Here is a 15,879-nt window from a genome sequence, read left to right as displayed (position 1 = left end):
TATTCGCAAGGAAATGGCGTTCTTACAAGTATGTATTATTTTAATTACTAGTGTAAATCAGTATATTTAAACAGTGTTGAATGAGTATTGGTTTAGCTGTGTAACTAAATATTTATTGCTGGTACGATACTTTTCACGCTTTAGTTTGACATTAGTAATTATTTGTCATGAATTATTATTTGATCAACTAAATTACACACCGTATTATAGTTATGAGCCCACCAGCGTGTAAATATTTCGAGTCCAACAGAGAATATGCTAGTTAAAAGAAATTCAAACAAATATCGTGCGTAGAATAATATTAATTTATAACATCTCAAACAATTGTTTCCAATATGGCCCCGTGGCTGTGCAGTTAGCAACGCTGACTACTGATCAATAGGTTGGCGGATCAAATCCCGGCGGCTGAAATGTTTTTTTTGTACTTGTAAAAATAAATACGGCGCGCACGACACTTCAAAAGTAATAAATATATTTGAATTAATGAATGCAAATAAGAGTAAATTTATTAATTAAATTGTAGATTTCATTTCACTCCTTCTTTGTATCCATACAAAATAGTGATAATTCAATATTATTCATAAAAGTATGCGGAGGTAGATTTTATCATACAAAAGATAGAAACAATTTTTAAAAATTTCTTCCTCAAAGAATATAATATTTTTAATGCCTAAATGGTTTGGTTGCAAAAACCTATTACGGCTCAGTCTCAGGCCGAATATGATATTTCCTTTTCTTCTGGATCAATAATTTCATCAATGTTTTGTTATGACGTTGTCACGTTAAACTATCGTCCGTAAACCGACTTTACAGACAACCAATTTTTTATTTATTTATTTTTTTGGAAGCGCCACACACGTCACGTGGTTCGGCTCCGAACTGGCAGCAGGCGCGGACCAACTGCACCGCTCGCAGCGCCCCCCACCACCCCCATAACCATACGTTCACCCGTGATAAGGAGGTCGGGGGGTCACCGCGAGTGAGCGAGCGGTAAATATGTAGTTGAGCAGTATTTGCGAAAAAAAATGTTAAAAATCCGAAAATACCTTTATTAGACGCTCTTCAACTTCCTCTTTTCATTAAAAGCAGCGGAGGTAAGAAATTCCAAACACTTTAGGAGATATCGAATTTTTAAATTTCATCATATGTAGTTGGGCGGTATTTGCGAGAAAAAAAATGTTAAAAATCCGAAAATACCTTTATTAGTTGCTCTTTAACTTCCTCTTTTCATTAAAAGCGGCGGAGATAAGAAATTCCTAATACTTTACGAGATATCGCCGTTCTTATTTTGCATACAAGACCTGTGATTATCATTCGACCGCTGCCATTTTTTTATTTTGCCGTGTGTTTGTTAATGCCTAATTAATGAAAATGGTCGATTAGGTCAGGTCAGTTACATTATAAATACTTTGAAACTAAGCGTACATTAGAAATAATATGAAATTATTTCAATGGTTCTTTAGTTTTAAAGTATTTATAATGTAACTGACCTGACCTAACAAACCGGGACAAAGGATGAACAGAAACAACTCACGTAAAATTTTTTTGTTACTTATTACTTGCGCAACAATAAAAAATAAGACTTTAAAATTAGAAACGTTAAAAACTCGCTTAAGTTGGAGGCGGTAATTAAATACTGTTTTAAACAATAAATGAAGTAAATAATCACGTATTGGTTAATTTGAATTCTGGCCTATCACGAACAATCACGTGACATCATTATCCAATAAAAAAAATAGATGCTCGTAAACAAGAAACAATGTTGAAAGCCACATGAACGCACTGCTATAATTGTGATGAAATTTAAAAATTCGATATCTCCTAAAGTATTTGGAATTTCTTATCTCCGCCGCTTTTAATGAAAAGAAGAAGTTGAAGAGCATCTAATAAAGGTATTTTCTGATTTTTAACATTTTTTTCCCGGAAATACCGCTCAACTACATATGATGAAATTAAAAAATTTGATATCTCCTAAAGTATTTGGAATTTCTTATCTCCGCCGCTTTTATTGAAAAGAGGAAGTTAAAGAGCATAGAATAAAAGAATTTTTGGATTTTTAACATTTTTTTTATCAAATACCACCCAACTACATATTTACACTACTGCAAGTAGATGTGTGTACCCTCCTCGCCTGCTTTGCTAATGCCCCAGGGTACAGATCTGTGTAGTTTTGTAATAAAACAAAAAAAAATCCAGGATTAGAGATAGGTATCCAAATTAGGAGCACATAAAAACACTATTTCATGAAGTCTTAAGTCATTCATTAGCACGTATTACCAATTTTGTAACTAAGGTGATTATCTGGGTATTTTCCAGTAAATGGTATTATAAGGTTTATGACTTTACTATAATAACATCCAAGTTTGAACTTTACAGCACATTTTTAATGAAACAAAAAAAAAAGAGTGGGTATATTAGTTCAAATACATAAAACCATTTTTTAAGGTTGCAGTTTTTTTTTCTCTTTGAGAAAGGAACAAAATACCTTTACAATAATTAAATATAATTCAAAACATTAAAATTGACTACGTGTTTATCTTGCATTTTCGGCTACTTATTTTGGGGCTTGCCAGGCATTATTTCATATTCCTTCCGAGCTGGGAAGGATTCCTTTCCTTTGACCTCTGTCCCCAAACTGCTACTGTCCCTCGAGGCGGCTTCTCTCTCGGCGATCTTCCTGGCGTTCTCCTTCTTCACCTGCATGAGAGCCAGGTTCCTCAGCACTTCCTCCTCCTTGGGCGCTTCGCTGCGCCGACCTCTGAGCCACGCCTCCCACTCCGCCGGCACCTGCTGCTCGAAGTCTTCCTTCTCCTTGGGCGCGAACCACCGCTCCGCCCGGCGCTTGCCCGCCCGCGGGTCGGCCGGGATCTCGAAGTACGTGTTGCCCAGGTGGTCCTTTCCCATCTCGTTGCCGAACATCTGCCGGGGCCTCAGAGAGTTCACGAGGTTCTTCAGAATTGTTGCCACAATACCTCTTCCTTCTTTTGCCATAACTTCTGAGTACACCCAACAAAAGCATTAACAACTATTCATGAAGCACATATATCAGATATGTAACTAAAGAATTAAACACTTCCAACATTTTTACTCATGCATACAATAGCTAGCTACACACATGACCAAAGACTATATAATAGCACATGACTGACCATATGATCGCTTGCCCTGCTGAGAAGCAGTGTTACTTTGTTTGTTTACAAAAAATTCCTAAAAAAATAATTCCCGCGTGCTAAAGATATTCGGGATAATTATTTTTAATACGAAATTAAGCAAACATTTTATTCAAAATAATATATTTTTTGATTTAAAATATTTGACACCTACCTGAAAATTGTATATATTATTTATTTTAAAAATATACACAAAAAAATTATTGGGAAAAATAGATTTATTTGAACGGCAGTACTGAATTCAAACAATTCAACCCTCAACTGTTCAGTGTTGAGAATGAGCATGGTGTGAAATTTACAAGGTGTCTGTAATTTGAAAGTCAATTACAATTTCACTACTATCCAAAATGAACTATGCGAGCTATTCTTTTATGAGAATGATGAAGTCGGAAGTGCTTAAAAAGTGCAGAACAGTGGGTAGTGTGATGTTTAACAAGTACTTATTTATCACAAATGTCGGCATATCTGTAACCTTGTCAGGAACAGGGGACGTCATTCAGCAGCATTATGAAATACTGCGCGACCGAGACGTGACATGGGACAAAACCAGGACGTTCAACATGTCCGCGTCAGGCTTGACTGTGGGGATAGTTTGCCATCACTTGTACAAATATTTGGACAGGACGTTTCCAGGGAGAGCGGTGAGCACAGTCCTGAAGAAAGTGTTGATAGACCAGTTAGTTTCCTCGCCTCTCTGCATAGGCACGTTCTTCGCCACTCTGGCGTACCTGGAAGGTGCCAGCGCCGGCGAGCTTGTGGAAGAGGTTAGGCAGAAAGGTTGGCGACTGTACTTTGCGGACTGTGCTATATGGCCACCAGCACAGGTTGTCAACTTTTACTTTGTACCTCCTCATTTAAGAGTGCTATATGACAACACTATTTCCTTGGGTTTCGATGTTTACTTTTCATATGTGAAAAACCAACTGCCTTTGGAAAGTAATGTTAAAAGTGAGAGAACGTGAAGGTGCAACCTGGTTGTTAGATACTCAATAAAAATAATTTGTTTCAATTGCAAGCAGATTATTTTAAGAGTAATTTGGACATGTACAATATGTTGATGTTTACAACCAATGTCCAAGCAGATTGAATCACCCTGCGAGGCATAAGTTAAGCCTATGCTAGAACTAATTGAATGTGTCTAAGCCCTTGTATTTGGCCGACGTTGCCGCAGCCTGTGGGTTTTCTTGGGGTGCTCCATTTCCTCCACTAATTAATTCCATAACTGCTCCATCCCATCTTACCTTACCTCACGCATTCTTCAGGCTGGCCGGAACAGGTCTGTCCCTCGGGCAGGGCAGCCGGCTCCTTGAGTGTCAGCCCCGTTCCATCCATGCAGACCCTGCCGCATGTCGATTATCATTTCATTTATACTTTCTGCCAAAAATAGTAAGCACAATCTTTTACAGTGTGTACTGGGCTTTGGATACCCTACTGGAGCAGTAAGTATTCATAACCTAGATATGACTGGCCTCATTATTCCTGATGACATACGGATTGGAGAGATTAACAATCCTTTTACTTGTACGTGGTTGCAAGTGGAAATTTAGTTGGCATTTGCACCAATTTGTATGATCGTTGCTGGACGTCTCATGCATCTTGCAGTTTCATGCTAATTCCTTTGGCTGGTGGTAATAAACCTGACTAACTGTACCTGTAAATATAGATTGTTAATGCGTTACTAAGATGATTGCTGCGTGATGATAAAGAAAACACTAGACTGTAAATTGAATTGGAAAAACTGAGTGAAAACATAATGCTTGTGCCATTAGGGCTAAGATTGTTTTTGGCAATGCAATGTACTACAGACTTCCACAAACTCTAGGAGCCAGCAATAAAAATAAATACTACATGAAAAGTTCTACTTTCAGATTTTAATTCAACATTAAAGTATTAAAAGGTACCTATAGGATAACTTGGTTCAATAACAGTAATTAGATTTGACTTATTTACATTTTAAATACTCTCCTGATTCTTGTACCAGGTTATTTCTGTAGAACAGTATTTTGTAAGAACAAAATTGACTGGATGTATTTAAAACAATGTATGGTTGTATCTTGGCGTCTCAGCAGAAGTTGCCAGCTATGAAAAGCAAGAAGACTTCATGGTAACCCGGCTGTTGCCCGTGATTTGTAGAACATTACGAGGAGGTTCTGTCACCACACACAAGTTAATCTGGCAGACAAAATTCACTGGTCAGTAAGGAGTATGGGTGTGAAATACACGAAAAAATTTTTGAGTGAATCTGTGTACAGTGATGGAAAGCAAAGCAACCTGTACATATTGATAAATTTTGCTTGAAGGAGGCTAAAGGTCTCTTTACACACACCAGTGCCGTGACAGTGCCGTGACAGGCCCGTGAGTGCACCAGCGAGGTGAAAAAATTTCTTCCAGGAATTCTAAGGGTGTTGTTCAAACCCAACCGTGGCGTGACCGTGGCAGTGCAGACAGTGCTCTCGCCGACGCCGCACCGTGGTCGTCGTATTTCTCGCCACCGATATTTTCTCGTTTCACGACCGCGCCACTGGCAGATTTGTGAGTGTCTTGTAGCTTGTAGTGTTTTAAACATGAATGACGAACAACTCATTGAATTAGTTTGTGGCAATACCGTTTTGTATGATCTGTCAAATCCTAAATACATGGACACAGAATTCAAGAATACCCTGTGGACAAAAATAGGAGCGGAAATGAATACAACTGGTAAGTAAATACATGTACATATATATAGTAATATTTCATAGTATTGGCAATGCAACTGCACTTAGGAATATTTTCGTCACTGTACATACTGAAAATATGGAAAATGAATACATTAATAATATGTAATCAAATGGTACACAATTGGTATAAGTAAGCATAGTATCAAAATTGTAAGTAGTGACATATATGATCATATGTTTTGCACAGTGTACTTTAGTTGTGACTATAAGTTTAGAGTATAGGCTATCTAGGTATTTCTTTGCCAAGGCAGAGACCCTGGCTCAGAAGAGAAATAGTTTGTGAACAGTTCTCTGATACGAAATACACCTGTCGTAGCATTGCCTCCTTGCAAATGTAAATTACGTAGTGTGTGACCTCCTCCCCCCCTGCGCAAATCCACTTCCTGAGTAACGTAATTATATGTATTTCTATCGTATTTCTTAATGAAGTTATGCAGTAAGCAAGTGGCCAGAATTATGTCATCTACGTACTTTGGTACGGCTTGAATCCGCCTATTATAAATTCTAATCTTTTGAGACAATATTCCAAACGCGTTTTCTGATGTCCTCCTGGCGCGACTCAAACGACTGTTGAAGCTACGCTTACTGTCATTCAACTCATCTCCTGGATAAGGTCGCATCAGATAGGTTTTGAGAGGAAAAGCCTCATCAGCTACAAAAACGTATGGGACGTGAGTATCAGTGTTTGGTATGGTAGAATCTGCTGGTACATTCAAAGACCCTTGCTGAAGTGCTTTACCTAAATTTGATGTTGCAAATATTCCCCCATCACTATTCTTGCCATATGCCCCTACATCGACAGCAATGAAGTTACAGTAAGCGTCTACAAGTGCCAACAAAACTATAGAGAATGTCTTTTTGTAATTAAAGAAAAGTGATCCAGTGTTTGGAGGAGCCTGAATAGTGACGTGCTTCCCATCCAACGCTCCTATGCAGTTTGGAAAATTCCAAATGTCACTAAAGTCCTTAGCGATGTTCTTCCACATGTCCTCTGTGGGCGTAGGCATCAATTCGTCCATTAAAGTTTCTGTAATTATTTTGCATGTTTCTCGTACGATCTTGTGGACTGTACTATGACCCATGCGATAGCTAAACTTGTGATGTTTTTATGTTTATGGGTTGGTACGGAGGAGGAAGTGTTGTTTTGTCGGAACAGGGTCGGATATAGAGAGTGTTTTGTTTTGTGGTTGTATTGCCGTTTTTGTTGATTGTTCAAGGATGTGGAGAGTTGTGTTATGGAGAAATGGAAATATAAATGTGCTGATTAAGGTTTCAACGTCATTATCATTGCAAACGTAAAAGTGGCGACGAGGATGGGATATTAGTTAAAGGAAAAGTGTTTACAGTGGTTAGAGTGTCATGGCGTTAGGCAAGATTCCTGAATTGAAAATTAGTGAGCCAGACACGTGGCCACATTACAAAACACGATTTTCATTTTTCGTCGAAGCTAACAAAATCAAGGAAGAAAAACAACTACGAGCCACGTTTTTAACACTCATTGGAGAACCGGCTCTTGCGCTACTTGCATCTATTGTTACGCCAAGGGAATTGATCGACTGTAGTTACGATGAACTGCTTACTGCATTGGACGGGCATTTTGACCCAAAGAAGAATGAAATTGCCGCATGTTTTGTGTTCGCAAATAGAAAACAACATCATACAGAGTCCATATCAGATTTCGTGGCGGAGTTAAAAAGGTTGTCAAGGGGGTGTAATTTCCAAGATTTACAAAAACAGCTTTTGATAAGGGTAGTTTGTGGAGTGAAATATGAGAAACTTCAGCATCAGTTGTTATCGGAGACGGATTTAACGTTTGATAAGGCTGTAAAACAGGCATTATCTTTTGAGGCGGCTAACAAAAACATTGAGACAATTCTAGCTGCAGATAGCGAGGTAAAACAAGTTATAGGTACTAGGAAAACGGTAGGCGCAGTGCAAGACTGCCAGTATGTGGTTGGAAAGAAGGAAGATAATTTGAACAGTAGAAGTGAAGTGGTGGTGACATGTTTCCGATGTGGTGCCCTGGGTCACAAGGCACCGGTGTGCCGCCATAAGTCTACAATTTGCTCGCACTGTCAGAAAGTAGGTCATTTAAAGCAAGTATGTAGAAGTAATTCGGGAAATAAGGTAAGCCAAGTAGATGTTTGCAGCATGGGTAGTAAGTCAACTGAAACTAGAGAACTGTGTAAGGAAGAGGATCACTATGCAGGGCTGTATAATGTAAAGTCATGTGAACATGCCATCAAACCTTACAAGGTTAACATACAAATAAATGGACGCAGTCATGAATTTGAAGTTGATTCAGGAGCCGCTTTAACTATTATAAATCGCAATGTGTTTAAAAAAATTTGGCCTGAGGTAAGGGACCGACCTCAACTAGTACCTAGTGACTTAACGCTAGCAGTGTGGGGTGGAAAAAAAGTGCCTGTTTTTGGCAAGATATCTGTGCCAATTAAATTTAAGGAGAAGGTTTTTGTAAAGGAGTTGGTAGTGGCTGATTCTGCAGGACGAAGTTTGTTGGGTAGGAACTGGTTCGGAGATCTAGGAATATCTTTGCAAGGAATACATGTTATGGATGTAGATGACTCGATTATTCAATCATATAAACCCTTGTTTAATGAAGATGGGTTAAAACCCCTGAAGGTACCACCAGTACATATAGTATTAAAGGAGGATGCAGAACCAATGTTCCAGAAAGCTAGATCTGTGGTGATACCATTACGTAACAAAGTAAATGAGACCTTGGAGAATTTGGTAAAGGAGGGGGTTTTGGAGCCTACAAATTTTTCAAATAGGGCAACGCCGGTTGTGCCGGTATTAAAAAAAGACGGTACTATTAGAATATGTGCAGATTACAGCAACACAGTAAATAGGTGTGTTAAGCCAAATGCATACCCGTTGCCCATAGTAAAGGAGCTGCTGGTAAATCTTTCGGGTGGACAAGTTTTCTCTCACCTGGATGTAAAGCAAGCATATTTCCAATTACCAATAGATGATACCTCATCAGAAATATTAACCCTTAGCACATCACGCGGGTTGATGAAAGTAAAACGACTGCCTCAAGGTTTTTCTGCGGCCCCAGGAATATTTCAGAATTTTATGGAACAGCTGCTGGCGGGCATTTCAGGAGTTGCAATATTTTTGGATGATATTGTTATTTCAGGGGCATCCAAGAAGGAACATGATAATCGACTGCATGAAGTATTTTGTAAAATGTCAAAAGTAGGAATGAGTTTGAATAAGGACAAATGCAAGATTTCGGTACCCGAAGTAAAGTTTGTAGGTTTCACAGTGAATAAGTATGGCATTCAGCCAGACTCTGAGAAGGTACGTGCCATCCACGAAGCACCGGTCCCCAGGGACAAGACTGAATTGAGAGCATTCTTAGGACTTTTAAACTTTTATGAGTCTTTTCTGCAGGGAAAGGCTCATATTGCTGAACCTTTACACCAATTGCTAAAGAAAGATGTAACGTGGAAGTTTGGAAAAATAGAACAGGAAGCTTTTGTTGCATGTAAACAGTTACTACAGTCTAATGCAGTGTTGGCACATTATAGTGAAGACAAACCTTTAATCTTGATGTGTGATGCCAGTCCGTATGGATTGGGTGCAATTCTGGCAGTAACAGAGCGGGATGGTCGTGAACGACCAATTGCTTTTGCATCAAGGACTCTGTCACCAGCTGAACGAAACTATGGCCAGTTTGACAAGGAAGCGTTAGCTATGGTTTATGGAGTCCAAAAATTTCAAAACTTTTTACTTGGACGAGAGTTTACAATATACTCTGACCATAAGCCATTGTTAGGGGTGTTCGACCAAACCAAACCAATGCCAGGAATTGTATCACCTCGCATGTTGCGGTGGAGATTGTTTCTGTCAGCATACACCTTTGTTCTGAAGTACAGACCAGGGCCACAGCTAGGAAATGCAGATGCCCTGAGTAGACTACCTTTGCCAGATACTGTTACAGATCCGCCCAACCCTGCAGATATTTTTTTTTTGGAAGGTGAAGATGCAATGTATGAAGCTGCAGACATTGCAAAGGCAACGGTCCAGGATGTTCAGTTGAGGAAGGTTAAGGCTTGGATTGAAAATGGGAAGATTGATTTCGGCGATTGTACTGCCAACTCACAGCTGGAAAAATTCAAGTCTCGGTTTAATGAATATTCATTGTCAAGAGGTTGCATTTTATGGTCAAACCGGGTGGTCATCCCGGAGGTGTTAAGAAGGCCAATTCTTCATGAACTACATCTGCATCATCCAGGAGTGGTGGCAATGAAGGAACTGGCGAGGTGTTATTTTTGGTGGCCAGGATTGGACTCTGACATTGAGATTTTGGTGGGTGCCTGCGTTTTGTGTCAGCAGTCGCGACATAGTAGACCATGTGCAAGAAACTCGTTCTGGTCAAGGCCAGCAGGTCGGTGGCAACGTTTACACATTGATTATTTGGGACCGTTTCAAGGGCAGAACTATTTGATAGTGGTGGATGCGTTTTCAAAATGGTTGGAGATTATTCCCACCCGGTCCACGAATTCTGCAGTTGTTATTCGAGTTTTGAGAAACCTGTTTGCTACCCATGGATTACCTGAGAGTGTTGTGTCAGACAACGGCACAAATTTTACATCACAAGAGTTTCAACAATTTCTGCAGAGAAATGGTATTGAGCATGTCCTAACACCACCATATCACCCATCCAGCAATGGGATGGCAGAACGAAACGTTCAAACGGCTAAAGATGCGTTACGGCGGATGGAAGGGCGAAACATTGATGTAGAATTGCCCAGGTATTTGTTAATGCGTAGGAACACTCCAAATCAAGCCACTGGGAAATCACCAGCAGAATTGATGTTCAACAGAAGATTGAGGACAGTTTTTGATAACATGTACCCAGGTCGACAAGTTTACAAGCAAATTCCAGTGGAGAAGTTTCGAGTGTTCCAGCCTGCTGAGTGGGTGTGGGAAAGAAAACATACCAGTGATGTGTGGAAATCTGCAGTGATTTTAAACCAAGAGGGGAAAATGTGCTATAAAATTAGGTTAGAAAATGGTAGAGTTTCAATGCGCCATGTGGACCAGCTACGGGGAAGGTACCAGGGGCAGAAGAAAGACCTACCAAGGGAAGAAGATAAAGAACTAGTGACGATGCCATGCGTAACGGATGCTGGGGGAAACAGAGGGGCAGAAAATTGCAAATTAATTCTCAGTGGAAGGAAGAGTATCCAAACGAATGCAGAAGACGATGAAGAAGAGCCATTCCGAGGTTTCCCTAGTACAAATGAGGATAATGCAATTGCTGCTCTGCCTAACCCTGAGCAGGGAAATGAAGGAAGCCCTATTACTGCTTTGCCTAACCCCCAACAGTTTACAGACAACAGCTTCCCCGTCCACCGGCCTGAAAGAGAGTTTTCCAAGACTTCAGTCCTGCGGCGTTCACAGCGTTCTATAATAAAGGAAAACAGTAAATATAAGGACTTTGTGTGATCTATGACTTTAGTAAAGGTGCTGTCATTTGTACTTTGTGTAAGGAGGTTGTTTTTAGATTGGTGGGGAGGACTGTGATGTTTTTATGTTTATGGGTTGGTACGGAGGAGGAAGTGTTGTTTTGTCGGAACAGGGTCGGATATAGAGAGTGTTTTGTTTTGTGGTTGTATTGCCGTTTTTGTTGATTGTTCAAGGATGTGGAGAGTTGTGTTATGGAGAAATGGAAATATAAATGTGCTGATTAAGGTTTCAACGTCATTATCATTGCAAACGTAAAAAAACTAAATCGTGTTTAGCGCATCACCAGTAGCCAAATACCTGAAACAAAAATAAAACGTATGTATCCACTTCATGGGAAACCATTAACATCATGCATACGTTTGTGTACATTGAGTTCAAATGTCAAAAAGTCAAAAAATTCACTAAATAATATAAAAGTAATTTAAAAAATGTAGAATAGTTAAAACCTTTTAAAAGTTTTTAAAATAAAAATTGTAAAGTTTACCACAGTCCACAAAAAATGAGCTAAATAAAACATTTTTCCAATACAAACCACAATATGTAATAATTTTTCAAGTTGTCACAAGATATTCCTCCATGTAAACAAATGTATTAATATGTTACTACATTGCCCGCTATATATCAAAATCTGAACATTCTTAAAAATGTTCTAATATGTTCGTAATAGCTTAACCCCCACACTTCCTGAAACAGTATAAACTATATTTTAAATCCTTTAAAATAATTGCAAAGAATTTAATAATTTAAGCACAAATTTCTGAAATTAAAACAAATATTTCAACAGACCACAAATTGTTCCCAGATTAATGAAAATAGTTCACCACAAAGGTTTTTAAAAGGTTTTAAACTTTTCCGACATTTTTTGAACCGTTTTAACATAGCGTTTTAACATTTCTTGTAACGCAACAATTTGCGCCGATTTTGGAATGACGTTCTGCATATAAACATATCGCTATTAGAAACATAGTACGACTAAACTTATTATTTGTTAGGTAAATTAATAACACAGAAATGTTATCTAACTTAATTTATTTGCTGTGTGTTTCAGGCCCGTTATGTAAAACTAGATGGGGAAACATCAGGGATAACTTCAGAAAGTCGTTGAAGAAAAATAAAACTGTGAGTGGTCAAAACTCCAAAAATGTGAAGCTTTACAAGTATTCTGAGCAATTGAGCTTTTTGAAGCACTATTTCCAGGAGAGGGAGACAAGGAGTAATATTTATGCAGCAGCAAGTAACGAGGACCTCAGAGGCGAGGTTGACGTAGATGAGTCTATATCTTGTCACCACGACGAAGGTGCTGAAGACCAAACAATGGAAGCCAATACGTCTGTAACTGTACAGTCACAAAGTCACACTTGGACCAATCCAAAACCAACAGGTTCAATTCAAAGTGTAATACCACGGAAGAAAACAAAACAGTCATTACCAAATACTGCAACCCCAAAAACTGCCGCTGCTACAGTGATGGAATATCTCATAAAAAAGAATGAAAGTGGGAACTGCTCTTCACCGCCACTACAACATCCCGTTGATGCTTTTCTTTGTGGAATAGCTCCAGCTTTGAAGAAATTGCCGCCTCATTATTGGCATTATGCTAAATCAGATATTTTTGCTGCCGTTCAAAAGTATGAGTTCAAACTACTTCTAGACCAGCAGCAAGTTCCGCAGTCGTCTGGCTCATCCCACGGATCCAACCCTACGTTTCCGGAACAACCTTCCCCTGCAGGAAGCTCTCATCACTCTTCTTTAGCGAGTGCATATCAAACATCAACACCATCTACTGATGAAGCCCAGCCAGCCACTCCAGTCAACTTTTCATTGCAAGAGTATTACCAGAGTTATTCAGAATGAAAATAAGCACAGTTTGTGACATTTTCATCTTTTCTTCTCACAGTCGCGAAATTTAAAATATTTAAATGTAAATTGTTTTCATGTATTTGTTTTCGAAGAATATTGCACATACTTATACTAACATACATATTAGGTTTTCATTTATAATGTAGTGATAGATTCCTAATACAGAGGATGGTCCTTAACTACAGGTACAAACTTAGTAAGAAGATTATTTATAAAAATTTAAGTAGGTTGATACATTCAACCATTCCAAAATTAACAGGGGTAACCACCCTCTAATAGGATGTAACTTATGTGTCATCGGGATAATGGAAGATTTGACGATGTTTTATTGAGTAATAATGTGAAGTTCACAACAATGGTTCTCTTACTGCAACTGTGTAAGATGCATAATTTATGCAAAAAAAAGCACGCAAAGCTTTGGATGCAGCGAGTGTGTCAGGAAAGTACAGGTAATGCTGCATATCAACCAACATTTGCTGTGATTTGAACAGCAATGTTAGAGTACTGCCGTTTTACCAAATTCATTTACGGGTATTTTCATTAAATACGTACTTCTACCACCATATTTAAAGGGTCATTACTCCCTACATTTGTCATAAGGAATCACCTCTGCGTTTGTACCTGTGGGCTATAGTTCATGACCACCGTGTACATAACATATCATATATATTACACATGTTATATTTAATCACATATAATATGGGTATAGTTGCAATTAATGATGGTGGACAAATACTGATTTTAGATATTTAATTCTACTAAACTTACTGTTATTCATGTGTGTTAGTCATATACACCAGCTTACCTCAGGCATACGGCGAGCCATTCTCTTGCTGTGATGGCTTTCCTCCAGTGAGTGTCCCGCTTTTGCAGATAATCTTCCAATTTCTTCAACAGTAAGTTGAAGGTATTTTCTGACATTCTAAAATATTCATAAAACTTTGCTCCATCGTCTGTCAATTTACTGTACAAAGTAGCAAATTCCCCTTCTCTTCCTCTATTTTGCCACGCCTGATGGACCCACTTCCGTTTTTTCACTTGCTCTTCCTCTTCTTCATCCAAAATCACAGCAATAGCCAAGAGGTCATCCTCCGAGTATGTAGCCATCTCGCTCTCTCAATTTACTGCTACGCGCCGTGCCGGGTGAAACACTGACCATTGTGACTAAACAGCACTGTGACATCACGGCCGGTGGATTCACGGGCCGGTCACGGCACTGTCACGTCACTGTCACGGCACTGGTGTGTGTAAAGAGGCCTTAATGGAGTTGGTTGCTGAAAGAGGTGACAAGCAACAAAGGACACTGAGGCTGGGGCTCTACAAAATGACACTGTGTGGTCTTGAAGATTTTATAACTTTAAGAGGAATTAAGTGATAGATAAAAAAAATTGGAAAATTAAGTAGTCCTTTTTTCTGTCCACTTGCCCTACCTCTAAAAGCCTTCAAGGTCACAAGACCGGTACTTTACACTGTCTCTCTCATTCCTCCATCGCTGGCTGACCGAGTTTTTCCATCCTCCCACCTCCTCCAATAGGAGGTTTTATCCTTCATATGCCCTTCTGACGCCTGGTCACGGCAGCCTTCAGCACTTCCTCCTACATTTTTCCCAGCCACAGATTTTCAAGCCAAACAACCCAATGACAGTAATAATTCCATTATTCTGGAGAGTTAGGTTTTGTGAGGCAAAGGGTCCTTTCATTAGTTCATGGATATAACTATCTATTCATTTTTATTAAATAAGTATAAAAAATAGCTTCCATGAAAATATTTTTTTTTGTACCTAAGTGGAACTATTTTTTATATAATTTTTAATGTTATATTTATATAAATTAAAATGTCACTTAGTTTATTATGTGTGTCCTTGAACTAAAGAAATTTATTTTTTACTCAAGAATTCCTCTTATTTCACCCAAGATTTGATGTCTGTCACCCAAAAATTTTAATTTCTACTCAAGAAATTTATGGGTCTCTGCTTATATTTATAATACAACCAACATAGTTATCATGTATCAATATACTATTTAAATATAACTCTGTTAACTTGAGTGTACCATCCCTTACCCATTATAATACATACATACATACATTACTTGCTACTCCAGTATGTTTTTACTAATTATTTTTTTATTGGTGTGCCTGTATTAAATACTGATCCAGCAACAAAAAAAAACTGTTATTTTGTATCACAATATATTGCTGCACCAGCATCTAGTGGCACGAGACGCAACTACACTGCCTAGGGACTGGGTGACTTGTTTGTGGTCTAAATCATGGTACAGCAGGTTGCTGATGAGTCATGTTAAACAAATACACCATTTATTACGGTATACTATATCTTAGGTGCTACTTGAAATTGTGTGGAGGTTAACCTGAAACTGCGAACCGGGAAAAGATTTTTAAGAACCGGAACCGAACCGAGTACCGGGGAAAAAAAGCAGAACGGACACTTCACTACTGCAGATACAAGCACTACCCTAGGAGAACCCACAACAGGTAGGCACATCCGCAATTGGCCAACACACGCAGGGTGAGAATGACCAAAACAACACAGAGCAAGTACAAACAAATATATTGAACACAAAGTACAAAAATATACAAATAGAAAATAAACATAATGACTAAAAAAACAA

General features: G+C 38.7%; 3 protein-coding genes across 3 annotated transcripts; 2 read left to right on the top strand and 1 right to left on the bottom strand.

The window, feature by feature from the left end:
* Positions 1-2,362: 2,362 nt before the first annotated feature.
* Positions 2,363-3,174, bottom strand: LOC134538473 (NADH dehydrogenase [ubiquinone] 1 alpha subcomplex assembly factor 2). Its single transcript, XM_063379806.1, has one exon. The coding sequence runs from the start codon at positions 2,989-2,991 to the stop codon at positions 2,551-2,553; it is 441 nt and encodes a 146-aa protein (XP_063235876.1). The 5' UTR covers positions 2,992-3,174; the 3' UTR covers positions 2,363-2,550.
* Positions 3,175-3,446: 272 nt separating this feature from the next.
* Positions 3,447-4,179, top strand: LOC134538472 (mpv17-like protein 2). Its single transcript, XM_063379805.1, has one exon. The coding sequence runs from the start codon at positions 3,518-3,520 to the stop codon at positions 4,130-4,132; it is 615 nt and encodes a 204-aa protein (XP_063235875.1). The 5' UTR covers positions 3,447-3,517; the 3' UTR covers positions 4,133-4,179.
* A 44-nt stretch (positions 4,180-4,223) lies between these two features.
* On the top strand, positions 4,224-14,953 carry LOC134538471 (uncharacterized). The gene is made up of 2 exons (XM_063379804.1): positions 4,224-5,867; positions 12,438-14,953. Exons 1-2 carry the CDS (start codon positions 5,735-5,737, stop codon positions 13,241-13,243), a joined length of 939 nt encoding a protein of 312 aa, XP_063235874.1. The 5' UTR covers positions 4,224-5,734; the 3' UTR covers positions 13,244-14,953.
* The last annotated feature ends 926 nt before the right edge of the window (positions 14,954-15,879 follow it).

Source organism: Bacillus rossius, chromosome 13, assembly GCF_032445375.1.
Source record: "Bacillus rossius redtenbacheri isolate Brsri chromosome 13, Brsri_v3, whole genome shotgun sequence".
Taxonomy (NCBI): domain Eukaryota; kingdom Metazoa; phylum Arthropoda; class Insecta; order Phasmatodea; family Bacillidae; genus Bacillus; species Bacillus rossius.
The sequence above is the reverse complement of the archived record's forward strand: the minus strand, read 5'-3'. Positions and strand labels throughout refer to the sequence as shown.

What these genes read in the sequence shown, in the direction of transcription:
- LOC134538471 (XM_063379804.1), top strand. Translation starts at nt 5,735, where the DNA reads ATGAATGACGAACAACTCATTGAATTAGTTTGTGGCAATACCGTTTTG. An exon ending in AGCGGAAATGAATACAACTG is followed by an intron (nt 5,868 to 12,437) that starts GTAAGTAAATAC and finishes TGTGTGTTTCAG; the next exon opens with GCCCGTTATGTAAAACTAGA.
- LOC134538473 (XM_063379806.1), bottom strand. Translation starts at nt 2,991, where the DNA reads ATGGCAAAAGAAGGAAGAGGTATTGTGGCAACAATTCTGAAGAACCTC.
- LOC134538472 (XM_063379805.1), top strand. Translation starts at nt 3,518, where the DNA reads ATGAACTATGCGAGCTATTCTTTTATGAGAATGATGAAGTCGGAAGTG.